This window comes from Halichoerus grypus, chromosome X (genome assembly GCF_964656455.1).
Source record: "Halichoerus grypus chromosome X, mHalGry1.hap1.1, whole genome shotgun sequence".
NCBI lineage: Eukaryota > Metazoa > Chordata > Mammalia > Carnivora > Phocidae > Halichoerus > Halichoerus grypus.
The window spans coordinates 65,577,755-65,598,703 of NC_135727.1; the positions used below are offsets into that span (position 1 = coordinate 65,577,755).

Here is a 20,949-nt window from a genome sequence, read left to right on the forward strand (position 1 = left end):
TCAATAGGTGAAATTAAAAATATCCTAGAGAGAATAAACAGGAGACTAGAGGACCCACAGCAAATATCATCCTCAGTGGTGAAAAACAGATCTTTTCCCTAAGGTCGGGAACAGAAAAAGGATGTCCACTCTCACCAGTTTTATTCAACATAGTACTAGATGTCCTAGCCACAGCAATCAGACAACAAAAAAAAAAATAAAAGGCATTTGGAGCACCTGGGTGGCTCAGTCGGTGAAGCACCTGCCTTCAGCTCAGGTCATGATCTCAGGGTCCTGAGATCGAGTCCCGCATCGGGCTCTCTGCTCAGCAGGGAGTCTGCTTCTCCCTCTCCCTCTGCCTCTGCCCCCGACTCATGCTCTCTCTATCAAATAAATAAATAAATAATATTTTTTTAAAAAAAAGAAATAAAAGGCATCCAAATTGGTGAGGAAGAAGTAAAACTTTCCCTATTTGAAGATGACATCATACTATATATAGAAAGGCCCAAAGACTTCACCAGAAAACTACTAGAACTGATGAAGGAATTCAGTAAAGTCGCAGGATACAAAATCAATATACAGAAATCCATTGCATTTCTAAATACTAATTATGAAGTAGCAAAAAGAGAAATTAAGAAAACAACAGCATTTATAATTACACCAAAAATAATGAAATATGTAGGAATAAGCTTAACCATAGAGGTGAAGACCAGTACTCTGAAAACTATAAAACACTGATGAAAGCCATCGAAGATAACCAGACAAATGGGAAGATACTCCATGCTCATGGATTGGAAGAACAAATGTTAATATGTCTGTACAACCCAAAGCAATATAGAGATTTAATGCAATCTCTATCAACATACCAACAGAATTTTTCACAGAACTGGAACAAATAATCTTAACATTTGTATGGAACCACAAAACACTTTGAATAGCCAAAGCAATGTTGAAAAAGAACAAAACCGGAGGTATCACAATCCCAGATTTCAAGATATACTATAAAGCTTGTGGTAATCAAAACAGGATGGTACTCGCACAAAAACAGACACATAGATCAATGGAACAGAATAGAGAGTCCAGAAAAAAACCAGGATTATATGGTCAATTAATCTTTGAAAAAAGAGGAAAATATGCCATAGGAAAAAGTCTCCTCAACAAATGGTGTTAGAAAAACTGAAGTTATGTACAAAAGAATGAAGCTGGACCACTTTCTTACACCATAATAAAATAAATTCAAAATGGATTAAAGAACTAAATGTGAGACAGGAAACCATAAAACTCCTAGCAGAGAACACAGGCAGTAATTTTTCTCACTTTGGCCATAGCAACATCTCTCTAGATAGGTCTGCTGAGGCAAGGGAAACAAACGCAAAAATAAACTATTGGGATAACATCAAAATAAAAAGCTTCTGCACAGCGAAGGAAACAATCAATAAAACTAAAAAGCAACCTACAGAATGGGAGAAGACATTTGCATATGACATATCTGATAAAGGGTTGGTATCCAAAATATATAAAGAACTTACCAAACTCAACACTCAAAAAACAAAAAATCCAGTCAAGAAATGGACAGAAGACATGAACAGACATTTCTCCAAAGAAGATATATAGGTTGGCCAACAGACACGTGAAAAGATGCTCAACATTACTCATCATGAGGGAAATGCAAATCAAAACCATAATGAGATATCACCTTACACCTGTCAGAATGGCTAAAATCAAAAACTCAAGAAACAGGTGCTAGCAAGGATGTGGAAAAAAGGGAACCCTCAGGCACTGTTGGGGGGAATGCAAACTGGTGCAGCCACTCTGGAAAACAGTATGGAGGTTCCTCAAAAGGCTAAAAATAGACCTACTGTTTGATACAGTAATTCCAATACTGGGTATTCACACAAAGAATATGAAAACACTAATTCAAAAAGATATATGCACTGCTATGTTTATTGTAGCATCATTTACAATAGCCACGATATGGAAGCAGTCCAAGTGTCCACTGACAGATGAATGGATAAAGAATATGTAGTATATATATACAATGGAATATTACTCAATCATAAAAAAAGAATGAAATCTCGCCATTTGCAACAACATGGGTGGATCTAGAGGGTATAATGCTAAGTGAAATAAGTCAGTCAGAGAAAGACAAATACCATATGATTTCACTCATATGTGGAATTTAAGAAACAAAACAAATGAACAAGGGAAGACAGACAGACAAGCCAAAAACCAGACTCTTTAACTATAGTTAGGTGGGAGGATGGATAAAATAGGTGAAGGGGATTAAGAGTACACTTACCATGATGAGCACTGAGTAATGTATAGAACTGTTGAATCACTATGTTGTACACCTGAGTCTAATCTAACACTGTATGTTAACTATACTGGAACTAAAATAAAAATTTTAAAAATAAATAAAAAATAAAAAATGAAAGCTCTGTGAAAACCACCCCCCAAAAAAGATGTATGTCCAAAGATTTACATCACTGCCTGTTTGTAACAAAATCTTCAAAACCACCTAAATACCCATCATTAGAGGAATGTTTAAGTAAATTATGATACATCCATACCATAGAATTCCATGTAGTAATGTTGAAAGGCTAAAATAACTTTGTATGTTCAGCTATGGACAAAGCTCCAAAGCAAACAGCTGGGGCACCTGGGTGGCTCAGTTGGTTAAGCATTTGCCTTCGGCTCAGATCATGATCCCAGGGTCCTGGGATCGAGTCCCGCATTGGGCTCCCTGCTTAGTAGGGAGTCTGCTTCTCCCCCTGCCTCTGCCCTGCCCCCCTGCTCCTACTCTCTCTCTCAAATAAATCTTTTAAAAAATAAAATAAAAAATAAAAAGCAAACTCCTGAATGAACAATCATTAGAAAAATGATGTAATTTATGTTGAAAATACCAGAACTATACATTTGTATATGAACACAAATGACTACGAAAAATTGGGGATAGGACTGGACAGGGAGCTTGGGAAAAGGGTAACTTAAACTTTTTATTTTATATCCTTCTGCATTTTTTATAATGTACTCATATATTACTTGTGTTATTTAATAGAAGAGGGAGGAGGCATTCTGAAGTAGAAAAGACTAGTATGAGAAAAGTTTTGTAGATAAGGCAAATGTGGGGGTCAGGAGCAGAAAAATATGTCAAACTGGTGCATTAGGCGATGGTTCCACCGGTGATGTTCAGGATGGACTAGAGAGGGAAGTGCCTGGAGCTTTTGCTGTAATTTCGGCAGGAGAGATTGGGCACCTGAGAGCCTGGCTTAGGCTGGCAGCACTGGTAAAGAATAGGAGCAACATTTCAAAGGAAGTATCAACAGAAACTAGTGTAGGGTGTCACTGAAGCATTTCATGAATTAAGTAAATGGTTTTTTTAGTTATAAGAGTAACACAAAGTCCAAACTCCTTCCAACATAGCACGCCAACTGTTCTTTAAAGAACCAGGTATCGATACTCAGTGATAAGGAAAATAATAGGTAATATGAATCTTTAGCACTTGAAAGCAAGAAGCAAAATGTATATGAGGAATTAGAAGTCACCACATACCCCCCACCCCAACCACTAAGTAAACCAATTACCTGAGAAGCAATAGATCGAGCTGTTTTACTGTTGTCTCCAGTCATTAGAACTACTTCTAAGCCCATAGATTTCAAAATGCGGACAGCCAATTCTGCTTCAGGCTTCACTGTGTCAGCGATGGCTATCAAGCCACACAGCTCATCTAATATAGGAGGTATCAGAAAATAAGAGAGTTTGGAATATGGTGAGAGCAGGAATAATACTCTAACTTAATATTTGAGAAGGAAATTAATTTTGTTAAGCAAAGCTGTTCAGGGCTTAAGCTTAATTCAAAATGTCTCCAAGCCCACACAGGCTGTATTCTACAAAAATCTGTGACAAACCTCCACATTGAGTTATGAAAATTTCAGAGTGAGGTAGGGGTTACTAATGAAAGTAGTAATTGGAAAGTTGAAAGAGAGATCTTATTGGATACTAAAAGACTCTTTTTTTTCCTTTGAGAAGTATTGGTCAATAGTTCCAAACACTTTAGTTCATTTAAAGGCAAATGAAACTGAAAACTAATACCTTTTTTTCTTTTTAAGGTGAAGGGGGTGGATTGAGGCCAAACTGGCATTTATTTTTCTAATTTTTATTTTTTAATTTTTTTAAATTTAATTTTATTTTATTGTTATGTTAGTCCCCATACAGTACATCGTTAGTTTTTGATGTAGTGTTCCATGATTCATTGTTTTTGTATAACACCCAGTGCTCCATGCAATACATGCCCTCCTTAATACTCACCACTGGGCTAACCCATCCCCACACCCCCGTCCCCTCTGAAACCCTCAGATTGTTTCTCGGAGTCCACGGTCTCTCATGGTTCCTCTCCCCCTCTGATTCCCCCCCTTCATTTTTCCCTTCCTTCTCCTAATGTCCTCCATGCTATTCCTTATGTTCCACAAATAAGTGAAACCATATGATAATTGACTTTCTCCTTGACTTATTTCACTTAGCATAATCTCCTCCAGTCCCATCCACGTTGATGTAAAAGTTGGGTATTCATCCTTTCTGATGGCTGAGTAGTATTCCATTGTATATCTGGACCACATCTTTATCCATTTGTCTGCTGAAGGGCATCTTGGCTCTTTCCATGGTTTGTCTATTGCGGACATTGTCGCTATGAACATTGGGGTGCATATGGCCCTTCTTTTCACTACATCTGTGTCTTTGGGGTAAATACCCAGGAGTGCAATTGCTGGGTCAGAGGGTAGCTCTATTTTTAATTTTTTGAGGCACCTCCACACTGTTTTCCAAAGTGGCTGTACCAACTTGCATTCCCACCAACAGTGTAAGAGGGTTCCCCTTTCTCCACAACCTCTCCAACGTTTCTTGTCAATTTTTGAAAACTGGCATTTTATACTGGGGAAAGAAATCACTGCAAGTAGTTATTTTATTTTAAAAACAAGAGTAAGGGGCGCCTGGGTGGCTCAGTCGGTTAAGCGTCTGCCTTCGGCTCAGGTCATGATCCCAGGGTCCTGGGATCGAGCCCCACATCGGGCTCCCTGCTCTGCGGGAAGCCTGTTTCTCCCTCTCCCACTCCTCCTGCTTGTGTTCCTTCTCTCGCTGTGTCTCTCTGTGTCAAATAAATAAATCTTTTAATAATTAAAAAAAATTAAAAAATAAAAACAAAAGTAAATGGTATGTTCTGCTTCTTCCTGAACCTAAAAATGTCATAGTTAAGATACTGCCTTCATGCTTAGCAAGGATTATAAATGTTGACTAATTAATCTCACAGCTAGAAATTTACCCAAGAAATAATTTAACAAAAGAAAGCACCTAAAACCTCATAGATGTTTATCATAGTGTTATTTATAATAATGAAATATTAAGAATAGTTTAAATTTCCAAAAAGGGAATTATTAACTTAGTTACAGTATATAATAAATTACGCAGAATTAAAATTAGAAAATATTTATGAGTATAGCAAATAAATGAATAAAGCAAAATATAATAGGTGTATAAGGGATTTTAAATTTTTATTCAACTTTATTGAGGTAAAATTTATATGCAGAATACACCCACTTAAAAACAGTATATATACTAGTATTATAATTCTGTACATACATTATATTGTATATAGCATATATATACAAAAAAACCCAGAAATGGAATACATGCAATTAAAACTGACATTGAGTTAGGATGATGAGATTATAGATATTCTTTTATTTGTTATTACTTTAATGTTATGTTATTTTTAGGTTTTAAAAAAATCTTTGATTAGCTTTTTTATTTTTGGGGGGAGAGGCAATCACTAAAAACAAAATTTTATTTATTTTATTTATTTTTACTTTTTACTTTTTATTTATTTTTATTATTATTATGTTCAATTAGCCAGCATAGAGTACATCATTAGTTTTTGATGTAGTGTTCAATGATTCATTAGTTGCTTATAACACCGGGTGATGGGTATTAGGGAGAGCATGTGTGGTGATGAGCACTGGGTGTTATACACAACTATTGATTAGCTTTTTTACAAAAACATAGGTTAGGGAGGAAAATAACAAAGCCAGGCAAATGCAAGAGATTTCTAAATTAATCAGTAACAATTATGTATTGCTAACATTTTCACTTTGCATTCAGGCTGCTTTTCAAAAGCCCTCAAGTTCAGAAGTCTCTCAAAAATATACATAAAATAATTACTGAGATCACAACATTGAGTCACAGTGTACTTATGGAAAACCTTACCATCAACTGCCACCAATACAGCAGTCCGACCTTTTCTTTCATGTTCAGTCATGGAATCATCTACATCGTTGTTAATGACAAGACCATTTCTAATCATCCACTCCCGGTTACCAATGAGGACTTTGTATTGCTGGGCATTAAGAGCATCTGAAATAAAGTACAGAAAGAACATTTAGTGAGATCGTTTAATATTTATAACAACCCTGTGAGGTATGTTCTTCCTGTCTAACCTTACACAGTCACTATGTTGTATTTTTGGTAGACCACAGCCTACAACAGTGATTTCCAAATTTTCAAGGAACATACTTTGCTCTTCTATGCCTTTGGGCCTTTGCACATGTTGCTGTCTCCACCTGGAATGTCCTTACCCCTCCTCTCCAATTATCAAAATCCATCATATTCTTCAAGAGCCAGTTCAAATGTTTCTTTCTTGGTGAAGCTTTCCCTTTGATCTTCCACACAACTAAATTAAATCCAAAATATTTATTGTGCATCAGTAGCTGATTGTAGTAGTAGTAGTCGGATGGAAACATACAACTATACTGATGTCTCATTTTATTTTTTATTTTTTTATTTTTTATTTAAGACAGAGAAAGATTGAGAGTGAGCATGAGCAGGGGAGAGGGGCAGAAGCAGGTTCCCTGCTGAGCAGGGAGCCCAACACGGGGCTCAATCCCAGGACCCTGGGATCATGACCTGAGCTGAAAGCAGCCGCTTAACTGACTGAGCCACCCAGGTGCCTCCACTGATGACTCATTTTAAACATGTGACCACTAACTTTACGCAAGTCCTTAGAGTTGTCTGGCAATTCTACACTTCCCCAGTCCATTCATTTTCCGTTCCTTCTAGAGGGCTATTTTGTACCTTCTCTTCTCCCACCCTCATCTATGGCCAGATGATGAATCTGCTTCCTACTTCAGAAAGAATTAAAAGCAATCAGAAGAGAACTTCAAGCTCTCACTGCCACAGCTAACCAGCTGCCTGTGCCTACGTACACACCAATCTAGCTTCTCTTCTATTCTAAACGGCCCCTGCTCCTATTTATGACCAACCTCTCCACTTACGTACTAGACCCCCTTCCTTTGCTTATTCTAGAACATCTCTCCTACAATTCTCTCCTCTTTCTCCTGCATAATCACATTTTCTATCTCTGTTGCACATAGTCCTATCTTTAAAAACAAAACAAAACAAAACAAAACAAAAAAACCTCTCTTGATCTCACTTAACTCTTTACTACTGCCCCAAATTTCTGCTTCTATACACAGCAAAACTTCTTGGAAGTGTTGTCTCTATTGACTATCTCCAATTCATATCTTCCCAAATTCTTTTATGAACCCACTCCAATAAAGCTTTTGTCTCTACTACTCCAAAGAGTTGTTCACACAGTATGCCAGTGACCTTTACTTTCATAAACCTAATGGCTAATTCTTGTTCCTCATCTTACTTGCCTTATTAGCAGCATTCAACACAGTTGATCACTCCCTCCTTCCTGAAATACTTTCTTTCCTTGGCTTCTAGGACACCAAATTCTTATGAGTTACCTCCTCACTTACCACTTCTTCTCAGTCTTCTTTGCTGATCTCCCTGATCTCTTAACTTATCGTATTGTAGGGCTCAATCCTTAAACCATTCCCCCCCCCATCTACTCTCACTCCTTGGTGATCTTATCCAGTCTCATATCTTTAAATACAATCTATACCAGCTTTGTCCAACAAGATTTGGAAATGTTCTGTATCTGCGGTTTAATACAGTAGCCACTAGCAACATGTGGCTATAGAGCAGTGAAATGTGGCTAGTATGGCTGAAGGGCTGAACTTTAAATTAAATTTATTTTTTTTAAGTTTACTTATGTATTTCTTTTAAGTAATCTCTACAACCCAACATGGGGCTCAAACTCATGACCCCAAGATCAAGAGTCGCATGCTCTTCCGACTGAGCCAGCCAGGTGCCCCTGAATTTTAAATTACATTTAAATAATTTAAGTTTAAGTAGTCACATGTAATGAATGGCTATCATACTGGAAGGCCCAGATCTATAGGTGGATGACTACCAAATCTATGTCTCCAACCTACTCTGTTTCCTTGAACTGCAGACTTGTGCAGCCAACTGCCTACTTGTTATTTCCACTTATATGGCACTTGACTATCTAATAAGCACTTAAATTTAACATGTAAAAAACTGATCTCCTGATCAGTTCTCCTCAATATTGCCCTTCCAATGGTCTTCCCCATTCTACTTAAATGGTAACTTCATCCTCCTAAAATGTTTAGGCCACAAACCTTGGCATAATTCTTGACTCCTATTTCTCCCATACCCCACATCCAATCTGTGAGAAAATTTGTCAGCCAGCTCTCCCTTCAAAACACATTCAGATTCTGACCATTTCTTATGATCCCTACTGCTACCACATTGGTCCAAACCATTCTTATCTTTCACCTGGATTATGGCAACAGCCTACTAACTCATCTCCCTGCTTCTGTCCTTCCCCCTATTGCTCCAAGAGTGTATTTTTATCACAGCAGCCAGGGTAATACTTATAAAACATTAAGTTGGATTCTGTCACTCCTATACACAAAACTCTCCAATGACTTCCCATCTCAAGGGTAAAAGCCAAAATTCTTTCAATGTCCTTACATAATCTAGTCCTGTACTACTCTCTAACCTTATCTCTTACCCCCTTCCCACTCATTTACTCTGCTCCAGGCACACTGTTCTCCTTGTTGTTCCTCAAACTAGGCTTGGGTACTTAACATCCCTCCTACCTGGAATGCTTTTGTCACAGATATTCACATAGCTTTCTCCCTCCCCCTTCTCAGGTTTTTGAACCTGAGGACTACTCTGATCATCCTATGTAAAATAGGACCCAATACTCACAGCATTCCCTATACCCCTCTACCCTTCTTTATTTTCCTCTACAGCACTATCTCCATCAGACATATTATATTTTCTTATCTCTTTGCTCACTGTTTTGTGTTCTCCCACCAGGAAAATAAGTTCCAAAAGATAGTGACTTTGTCTATTCTGCTAACTGTTGATTCTTTAGGGTCTTGAACAGTGCTTAATAAAAGGTGTCAAATGAACAAAATTACTATGTGTCAGTATGCTTGGTACTGGAAGTTCACAAATAATAAATTGTTGGTAGAATCAGGTAAATAAAGTATTATCATGCAGTGTACCTAGCACAAAAACACAGAGATTAAGTACAGTTATGATTTAAAAAGAAGAGCAAATATCTCTGCCTATACATGTCAGTCAGCAAAGGCTTCACTGAAGAGATATGTGAGCTGACTTTTGAAAAATGAAAATAAGTTCATGAGGTAGATGCCACTGTAGACAACAACATTACCCAGAGGAAACAGTGAATGAAATGATCTAATAAGCATGAAACGACACAATGTAAAAAGGAACTGTAAGTAGTTCCATATGAATGGAACACAGAGTACATGGAGGTCAGTGGAAAAAGACAAAATGGGTGAGGTAGGCAGGCAGGAGACATATCATGGGGAACAGACCTGGAACAAAGTCTAGAGAGACTGGTCTTAAGTCCCAGAGGAGACAGCCAGCAAGCCAGGATCCCTAACAGAATCGCACTGATAGGGTTTAGGATACAAGCAAACCTCCAAAACAAAAATTTTCTGAGGGGTGGGCATAACTTTTATCACATTCCTCCAAAGGTTCATGATTCAAAAATAAATTATAAACCACTATAATAAAAGGTACTAGTCAGACAGTTATATAATCATATTTGCAGGTTAGCAAAATCACTCAAGCACAAATGGGTAGGGAGGTGCTAGAACACTTAGGTGGGTATATTATGTTTTGGGGCAGATGGATAGACAAACCAGAAACTCAGAAAACAGGCCTTGGCTAGAGATGTGGATTTTGGAGTGGCAGTAGAAGCCTACAGATGGCAGAACAAGCAATAGACATGAAGGAGATTGTACAGAGAGTATATAAAATGAGAAAAAGACAAAGAACAAAACCCTGGGGATACCCAACATTTGAGAGCAGGAGAAAAGAGGAATCAGAGGAGGATTGGAAGCAACAGCCAGGTAGGTAAAAGGATAATCTAGAGAATGAATGGTCATGAAATTAAAAGAAAGAGCTTTAGGAAGGAAGAAATGGTCAACATTCTCAAATGCCTTAGGCATTTGAGGTCATGCAGGATGCAGACTGAGAAGAAACCACTGGAGTGAGTACTGAACAAGGTCATCAATGCACTTAGAAAAAATAGTTTCAGTAGTATGGATGGGGCAGAAGCCAGGCTGTGTGGTGAATAAGTGAATTCAGCAAACCTAGACTACTCTTTCTAGAAGCTTAGATATAAAGGAAAAAAAGAGACAGGATACAGTCTAAAAGGGATTACAGTGATAGTGATGGAAGAAATGTTTGTATGTTTAGGAGAAGGAGCTAGTACAGAGAGTGGGAAAATAAAGAAGCAAGGGGATGTAACAGAGTAAGGTCCCTGAAGAATCAAGAGAGGGTGGGATCTAGAGCAAAGATGATGGGATTCATTATGCAGGATGAGGGATACCTCTTCTCCTGAAAAAGGAATCATGCTTGGCAAAAAACCAAATGTCTGAGAACCTTAATTTTCCATGTGAAAAATAAACCTGATAACTTGCTTAGGGAACAAGGGAGAAGGCCACGGTATCTCATAAAAGATATAAAAGGTTTAGAGTAGCTGTGGTAAGAAATAAAAGAAAGACAGCTGAACTAATATGGAAGATCAGCTAAGACTAGAATTCAGCACCCTATGGTAGAATCAAGGAGCAGCACAGTTGGGAAATGTTCTCGAGTAACTCAAGTGAAGTGACCAGAAGGCCTATGGTAAAATTATTTGACAGAATGAAACCATGATGCCAATTTTTGTTTCTTATCTAACAGTTCAGGATTATAAAGGTAGACATCTGTTAATATTTGTCCCATAATTGGTACTATGAAGAAAATTAGCTTACTTGAGAGCTGGGCATCAATAATCATGGAAGATGAAGTTGATGACTGTTCATTACTTGCACCAATTTGAACCAGGGATGCATTTTTAATATTATTTTCCTCTATCTTCCAGTTATTCTTATGTAGCAAGCCTTCAATATTGATGACTTTACAGCTAATACCACAGCCTGGCACAACCTGGAAATCTACGCAGGTACCCAAGGTTTCAGTGTCCAGCTCCTAACAAATAGAAACAGAAGGATTTCTTCTGCTGTTCTAACAATCCAAGGTCATCAATAGCACAATCAAGGATTACTGCTGGTTAATTCTAAATGTTTAGACACATGCTGCATGCCCGGTTAATTCTAAATGTTTAGAACAAAACATCAGAATTGTTTATTTTAATCGCACTCTCTAAAATTTATACCAAGTTTAGAGAAAGAAAACATGGAAGGTTTACCAGTATTCTCTGCCCTTTCCAGTAGAGAATTACAAGTTAAATATTTAATTCTACTGTCAAGTCAGATTTTCTATTCAGTACAGGGCAAAGGGTAACAAAGAACAGGGCCTTTAGTTACCAGAGTGCCTCTCTAGTATGATTCTGTGTCCTTAGTAAGCCAAAGAATTTTGGTGGCCATCATTGTTTCCTGGCTCTTTATATCTTCATCCTCTCTGTTGTTTGGTTTGGGTGTAAAGAAGCCAGGTCAGTAAAATAGTAAATTGGTAAAAAGGAAAGAACACCAATGATAGGAATTGCCACATCATAACTGTAAAATTATGAGATAATTTACAAAGAACTTACACAAATCAATGAAAAAAAAGGTAAACAATCCTATGAAAAAAACAGGCAAAGGATACAAGCAGAAAAGTTACAGAAAAAGAAATTCAAATGGCCAATGAAAAGATGTTCAACCCAATTTATAATTATGGAAATGCAAAGCAAACCATCAATGAGTAAATATTTTTTATTTATTAAATTGGAAAAAATAAAGTAAGAATGTGGGGAAATGAGCACTAATAACTTTTGGTGAAAGTATAAACTGGTACAACCCTTCACATGGGTATTGGTAATATTTGCTATGTGGGCATTGGTAATATTCATCAGAATTTAACTGCATGTATCCTTTGATCTAGCAATTGCATTGATAGGCATTTAACATAAATATAAACTTGCAAAAGCTGACAAGAACATTAACCGTACACTGTAAGAGACAAAAAAAACCAATCATACAGTAGAACACAATATAGCCATTAAACATAATGAGGCAGATCTATATGTCTTAATATGGAAAAATCATTCAATAAAATAAAAAAAAAAGGTACCAAAGATTGGTCACTGTGTGACCTTTCTACATGAAGTCTAAAACGTAATAAATGCATATATGTTCAGATATGCATTTAAAATGGTTAACAAATGCACACTTTGGGGACTATACCAAAAATGACTGAATTGTACAATTTATAATGAACTTTAGAGTATGTGAATTGTATCTCAGTAAAGCTGTTACAGTAGTCCTCCTTCCCCCATCCACGGTTTCACTTTCCTTGGTTTCAGTTACTCGTGGTCAACTGTCGTCTGGAAGCAGATGATCCTCTTTCTGACAGTGTCAGAAGGTCGACTGTAGCCTAGCACCAAGTCACAATGCCTACATCATTCATCTCATTTCATCTCATCACACAGGCATTTTACCATCTCACATCATCACAAGAAGGGTGAGTACAGTACAATAAGTAATTTTGAGAGAGAGAGAAAGACCATATTCACATAACTTTTATTACAGTATATTGTTATAATTATTCTATATTATTAATAGTTATTGTTGTTAATATCTTACTAATTTATAAATTAATTTGTAAATTAATTTACATTGATATTTAAATTAATTTTAATAATTAATATAATTTGTGATATTTTAATTAATTAGTATTAATCAATAAAATATAACATACATTATAATCTCTTGACTAATTTATAAATTCAACTTTATCATAGGTATGTATGTATAGGAGAAAACATAGTATATATAGGGTTCAGTACTCTGCAGTTTCAAGCATCCACTCGGGTCTTGGAACATATCCCCTGCAGATAAGGGGAGACTACTGTATTTTAAAAGACTGCTAACAGATTAACACTTGTTAAACTCTGGAGAGAGGAATTATGAAAGGGGGCAGGGAATGAGGCTTTCCTTTTTCATTATGTAACTCTCTGTATGCATTACGTTTTAATTTTTTAGTCAACAGGGGTTATCCGTGTGATAAAATTATAGTCAAGTTCTGCTTTCATCTTTATACTCTTCTGTATAAAGAAACTAACACATATTCTAAAATAAATTGAGAAAATACAAGTCTCTCGAGCCTCCTACCAACTATATATGTAAATCACAAACGCCAGTTTGGATTTGGTCTGTGTAATTCCTGTAGAGGACAACTACATTAATAAACAAAGGAAAAATTGTACCTGCTTGCAGTACTTGGTTATGGCTGCTCCTAGAGGGTGTTCACTGTTACTTTCAGCAGTTCCCACGATGGCCAGGATCTTACTGCGTGATATTCTGTTACTTTCCACTAGAACCTTTACTTGGTTCACTACTGGGGTTCCATGGGTAATGGTTCCAGTCTTATCAAACACCACTACCTTCACCTGTAAGAAAATTAAAATACACTGCACCTATATGACTTGATAGTCCTTAATACTACCTTTCCAAAAATAAGAAATAGGTTTACTTTGACAGATGAATATTTTGTTTCTTAATAAATTGACCTTTGACTTAATTGGAGTTGAACTGTCTTTGAGTGAGCAAAAGTAAGGGAGAATAAGGGGAAAGATACTCTAAGTTACATCTAATAGCCCTCCCTTGCAAATGTTCAACCATACTGTGAATATATGTTAAACAACTAGAGCTAATTGTTAATAGTTGACTGTTAATAAGTACTTAAGAATTGACTCTGCCTCAGGGAAAGAGAAAAGCTTTCAATACTAACGAATTCCAGAACTGTAGTGGAAATCTGGGCAGTAGGCATATGATTATAAGAGAAAGGTAAGTAATTAAGTTGAAGTGAGCACCAGATAAGACCTGCTGGTTTGCTTTGACTTTATTGGGTCTAGATGAGAAGCTTGGTCTGAGAAGAGACAGCTCAGTGAACCCATGAGGGAAATTGAGCCCAGACAGGAAAAAGGAAGAATCTGGACTTAGAGAACACAGTCACCCCACAGTAAAATTGGAATACAAACCTCGAAAAATGAATAGCTTGAGGAACCAAGATGAAAAGAGATATAATAATGAAATACAAAGCATAATTCTGAACAAGAGAAAAAATAGCTATAAAGAGTACTATGGAAACAACTGAGGAAACTGGAATATGGACTCACGGTTAGATAACAGTATTACAGCAATGTCAATTTCTTGATTTTGATCTCTGTACTATGATTATGCAAGAGAATGTCCTTGTTCTTAGGAAAGGAACCTGATATCTGCAGTAAAGGATATACAGGAGTTCTTTATGCTGTTCTTTCAATTCTTAAGTTTGAAATTATATCAAAGTCAATAAAAAATTACTATAAACACTAACAGCTTGTATTCACTGGTTATATGAGGTTCCAAATCTGTTCTAAGCTGTGTTCTGTGTTTACTACATGCATCTGTATATAGTTTATATCCTCACAATAAGAACATATTAGAAGGAACATGGTTTTAGTTGAAGTCAAGTAGCCTTGATTGAAATTGTTTTGGAAATCCTAATATGAGAGAGATGAGGGATAAGATTATATTTTTGAAGTCATAGCTGCAAACTGTCAGCTAGTGGGAAAGGCAAAGAAACTGCAATGTTACTATAAGCACCATCTCACGGTGAAGAACACAAACATGGGGTCGCATTTTTCCTGGGCAAATACCCGTCCTGTCTTCCTGACCTGAAGACATTTCTAATCTAAACTGGAAGAGGACTCCACTTTTTCCACATCAGGGTCTGCTCTGAGAAAGTAGGCCTGGAGTAGTTTTAGAGATCTTAGATAACTAAGACCAATCCAGAACAGAACCAAAATAACACCCTTCCTACCTCAACCCTCAGGATAGTCCCAGAAGAAGCTCGGCTTATGGACCATGTAGAAATAACTCTGGATTCTTTCTCAATAGGGGTGCTATTGCCAGTTTGGATGGGACAATTCTTAGTTCTGGGGACTATCTTACCTTATGAGCCATCTCCAATGGCTCGCCACCTTTGATTAGTATGCCATTTTGAGCGCCTACTCCTGTACCCACCATCACAGCAGTCGGAGTGGCTAGTCCCAGTGAACAGGGGCATGCAATGCACAGAACTGTGATAGAGGCTTGGAAAGCAAAGCGTATTATCGTTTCTGTTCGGGAGATACTTCTGTTATATCCCTTTAGGAGAAAGGCATGAATTTTGGTTATTGATCTAGAGCTGTATAAAACAAAAGGAACAAAGCTTAACTCTATTTAAATAAAACCACATTTTTCAAGTCACACATAATCCTACTTAGCTGCCAATGTATACAATTTGGTTACTAGTAAAAAAACACCTTTTTTCTTCTTGTATGAATATAAGAAATTGCGACATTACTGGTAAACAAGTCATAGTCCTAAAATTAGGAATTCAATTTTGTGGATTCCAGAGTTACAAACTATGCAGTTCATCTAAAGAACATGAAAGTCAGCTTTTTACCTCTATATTGAGAATGAGTGCTTTTACTAGGGATTTTCAAAAATAGCTGCAAATATGGGACCTAATTCTCAGCAAATCTGATCCTGAAGAAAAAGAATTTTGAATCTCTGTATACTAGGACCATAAATCTGCCTTTCACACTATACTTTAAAGACAATGGAAAAATCACCCAGCATGCAAAGGAAGCTTACTCCTATTTCAGTAAAATTCTTTTGAACATAACAGTGTGAGCTGAGTATATCAGGTAGTATACAGCTCTTAGTGACATTGAATATTTGCTGTGTGAGTAAATACAACCGACAGTATTAGGGGAAATCTCCTAAGCACTCCCTGAACTCATGAGAAAAATCCCTAAGGGATACACATTCCAAAATACTTCTCAGCAATCTTCTTGTTCAATGTGTAATTAGCCAATGTGAATCATTTAAAAAAATTTTTAGGGGTGCCTGGGTGGCTCAGTCGGTTAAGCAGCTGCCTTCGGCTCAGGTCATGATCCCAGGGTCCTGGGATTGAGCCCTGCATCGGGCTCTCTATTCAGTGGGGAGCCTGCTTCTCCCTCTCCCTCTGCCTGCTGCTCCCCCTGCTTGTGCTCTCTCTCTCTGTCAAATAAATAAATAAAATCTTTTAAAAAGTTTTTATATTATACTAATGACCATATATCATGAAGTAGATACATAGTTTTTTGATTCTACCTGTTCTTTTTTTTTTTTACATTCAGAATTTTTATTTCAAAACAAAGAACCACAGTAACATTATAACAGAAAAATCCACTTGGAAATATTCACAATCTGGTCACTGAGAAATGGGAAAACTTCCACACTGCATTACTGCCAACCCACTGTTTTTGAGGACCCAGAAACACAGGTGCAATTAGAAGAAGTCACCTGTTCCAACAAAGTCCCATTCCATAGCTCTGTGAGTTTTTATCCCAAGGCTCAACGACCAGAGGGAACCGTGAGAACTGGTAACTAAAATACTGTCATAGGCAAGGGTTTGGCTAAAGGAAGGCAGCTATGCTCACCACTATACCACCAACGCTAGGGTTTGGCTAAAGGGCCTGGAATGTGTAAGCACAAAGGAGAGAAAGGGAGATCAAACAACATATGAAAAGGGGAAAAGGCAGTAACTGTCATGGGGCCCAATTTCCATTTATAAAAATACTAGGAAACTAGATGATCTGTGGAGGTGTCCGTGACCTGTGGCAAGCATAAATCCCTCCATCTCATCTAACTCCCTGAAATGTTCCAGAGTTAGAAGTCTTCGTTTTTTATCCCCTTAAAAGAAAACCCCCCTCTCCCCCACAATTCCCCTCCAGTGCCTCCAAGAGGCCCCAAGTCCTGATCTCACACTCTTCTTAACTATTTCCATTGTCTGGGTCTAGAGCAAGACAGAATCCTCCACCCTCAATCTCAAGATTTAAGGAGTTCTCCCCCAACTCTCCAACAAGGAAAGGTAGCCACATGAGACAGAACACTAAAGTTTGGAAAAAAGCCATAGACACAAATTCCACAGAGCAGAGGCAGTGTCATTTATACACAGAGAGATGTTTAACAGATTCTATCCAAAAGGGGGTTGTAGGAACACAGAGGAAACAAGCTACCAATAAACTACTTCCAACTAGAGCAAAGTGACAGTACATATACATTCATACTCTCTCAAGTGTGGGCTACACTGCACATTTACTCACACTATCTCAAATGTATGGGCCCCTAAGGGCACTTGACCTAATACAATGGAAACATGGTAACAAGGGTAACTTGACATGGTAACAGATGAACAAGCATATGATGATGCCAAAGCAACAACATACATCAACAAGATAATAATTGTTCAGGAAAAATCCTCTTCCAGAGCTGAGGTTACAAATTCAAAGTTAGCTATGAACATTCTCCTCTGAATTCTTTTAAAGCTTCAGCTTACAACAAAATAAAAATCCACATCAATAAGAGAAAGAGTAAGAATCATACCATCATTTCAATAGATGCAGAAAAAGCATTTGACAAAGTACAACATCCATTCGTGATAAAAACACTCAACAAGTAGGGTTAGAGAGAATATACCTCGACATAATAAAGGCCATTTATGAAAAACCCATAGCTAACATCATCCTTAATAGAGAAAAATGGAGAGCTCTTCCCTAAAATCAGGAACAGGACAAGGTTGTCCACTCTAACCATTTTTATTTAACACAGTACTAGAAGTCCTAGCCACAGCAATCAGACAACAAAAAGAAATAAAAGGCATCCAAATCGGTAAGGAAGAAGTAAAACTTTCACTATCTGCACATGACATGATACTATATATAGAAAACCTGAAAGACTCCACCAAACAACTGCTAGAACTGATAAACAAATTCACTGAAGTAGCAGGATATAAAATCAATCTACAAAAATCTGTTGCATTTCTACACACCAATAATGAAGCAGCAGAAAGAGAAATTAAGAAAATAATCCCACTTACAATTTCACCAAAATAATAATATCCCTAGGAATAAACCTAACCAAAGAGGTGAAAGACCTGTACTCTGAAAACTAAAACACCGATGAAAGAAATTGAAGATGACACAAAGAAATGGAAAAATATTCCATGCTCATGGATCAGAAGAACACATATTATTAAAATGTTTATACTACCCAGGACACCTGGGTGGCTCAGCTGGTTGGGTGGCTGACTCTTGATTTCAGCTCAGGTTGTGATCTCAGGGTCCTGGGCTCCATGCTCAGCGGGGAGTCTGCTTGAGGATTTTCTCCCTCTTCCTCTGCCCCTCCCCCTGCTCATGCTCACTCTCTCCCTCTAAAATAAATAAATCTGTAAAAAAAAGTCTATACTACCCAAAGCAATCTACAAATTTAATGTAATACCTATCAAAATACCAACAGCATTTTTCACAGAACTAGATCAAACAATCCTAAAATTTATATGGAACCACAAAAGACCCCGAATAGCCAAAGCAATCTTGAAAAAGCAAAACAAAGCTGTAGGCGTCATAATTCCAGGCTTCAAGTTATATTACAAAGCTGTAGGAATGAAAACAGTATAGTACTGGCACAAAAATAGATACATAAACCAATAGAACAGAATAGAAAACCCAGAAATAAACCCACAATTATATGGTCAATCAATCTTCAACAAAGCAGGAAAGAATATCCAGTGGGAAAAAGTCTCTTCAACAAATGGTGTTGGGAAAACTGGACAGCGACATGCAAAATGAGGAAACTGGACCACTTTCTTACACCATACAAAAAAATAAATAAATTCAAAATGGATGAAAGACCTAAATCTGACACAGGAAACCATCAATATCCTAGAGCACAACACAGGCAGCAACCTCTTTGACCTAGACCGTTGCAACTTCTTACTAGACACATCTCCGGAGACAAGGGCAAAAATGAACTATTGGGACTTCATCAAGATAAAAAGCTTCTGCACAGCAAAGGAAACAGTCAACAAAACTAAAAGGCAACCTACAGAATGGGAGAAGATATTTGCAAACAACATATTCTGGTAAGGGGTTAGTATCCAAAATCTATAAAGAATTTACCAAACTCAACACCCCCCCCAAAAAAAAAACAACAAAAAATCCAGTCAAGAAATGGGAGAAGACAGGCATAGACATTTCTCCAAAGAAGACATACAGATGGCCAACAGACACATGAAAAGATGCTTAACATCACTCATCATCAGGGAAATGCAAATCAAAACCACAATGAGATACAACCTCCCACCTGTCAGAATGGCTAAAATCAACAACACAAGAAAAATACGGGTGTTGGTGAGTATGTGGAGAAAACCCCTCTTACACCATTGGTGGGAACTGGTGCAGCCACTCTGGAAAACAGTATGGAGATCCCTCAAAAAATTAAAAACAGAACTATCCTACGACCCAGCAATCGCACTACTGGGTATTTACCCAAAGAATACAAAAACACTAATTCAAATGGATACATGCACCCCTATGTTTATGGCAGCATTATTTATAATAGCCAAGATATGGAAGCAAGCCAACTGTCCATCAACTGATGAATGATTAAGAAGATGTGGTATATATTTACAATGGAATATTACTCAGCCATCAAAAAGAATAAAATCTTCCCATTTGTAACCGCATGGATGGAGCTAGACAGCTAGCATTATAGCTAAGCAAAATAAGTCAGTCAGAGAAAGACAAATACCATATGATTTCACTTATATGTAGAATTTAAGAAACAAAACAAACAAACAAAGGGAAAAAAAAGCTAGAGAGAGTGGGACAAGCCAAGAAACAGACTCTTAACTATAGAGAATAAACTGATAGTTACCAGAGGGGAGGTGGATAGAGGGATGAGTTAAACAGGTGATGGGGATTAAGGAGTGGACTTGTCATGATGAGCACTGGGTGATGTATGGAATTATTGAATCATTATATTGTATACCTGAAACTAATATAACACTGTATGTTAACTAGCTGGAATTAAAATTAAAACTTTCAAAAAAATAAAAATCAACAATTAAAATCTCCTAAAAAACAAAATTGGGTTGCTCATTTGGAGGTCTCCCCCACCAGATGGGTGGTTAGGAGTAGTTTAAAAAAAGAAAAAAAGAAAAAAAGAGTCCGCTACATGGGCAAGAACTTTTTTGGTCCACTGAGGGGAGAAGGGATTTCTGGAATTAATCTTCCCTTCTCTAGACTCCATCCAAAATTAGAATCCATCAACCACCATTAACTACAATGCCTATTTTAGTAATCATCCTAGATTTCAAGTAATACTACATATAATCTTCAACAAAGAAAAAAGTTCCAAAGGAAACCAGTAGCTTCTTAATATAGGCACATGACTTTCCTGAGAAGTTAAACCTGAGAGTTTCCACCTGAAGGACAGGAATTGTTAAGAGGCAAATCTCACACACCACATCATGTACGCTTCAATAACAGATTACATTTCTTTCTAGAGTCTTCCCTTCTTATTGCACCTTGACTTCTCCACTATTAAATCTTCCACCCTATAACCTCTCTTTAAGCACCTCCCTCTACGCTCAATTTCCTTATGTTCTCATTATTTGGTAAAATTGCTTTACACTTAAAGAACTAAATATTTATGTAATAATACCAGAAGATAA

General features: G+C 37.2%; 1 protein-coding gene across 4 annotated transcripts in view; it reads right to left on the bottom strand.

Annotated features, from left to right (window-relative positions):
* The window catches only part of ATP7A (ATPase copper transporting alpha), a 141,398-nt gene that overhangs the window by 9,341 nt on the left and 111,108 nt on the right, over positions 1–20,949 (bottom strand). For all 4 annotated transcript variants that reach the window (XR_013444675.1, XM_078064652.1, XM_078064650.1 and 1 more), the window contains 5 exons: positions 15,357–15,551; positions 13,628–13,810; positions 11,193–11,409; positions 6,235–6,381; positions 3,564–3,706 (listed from right to left, as the gene is read on the bottom strand). Coding sequence is in view for 3 of the 4 variants with exons in the window: in XM_078064652.1 (XP_077920778.1) it covers positions 3,564–3,706; positions 6,235–6,381; positions 11,193–11,409; positions 13,628–13,810; positions 15,357–15,551 (885 nt within the window). In the remaining variant the exon portion in view is untranslated. The remainder of the gene's footprint in view (positions 1–3,563; positions 3,707–6,234; positions 6,382–11,192; positions 11,410–13,627; positions 13,811–15,356; positions 15,552–20,949) is intronic.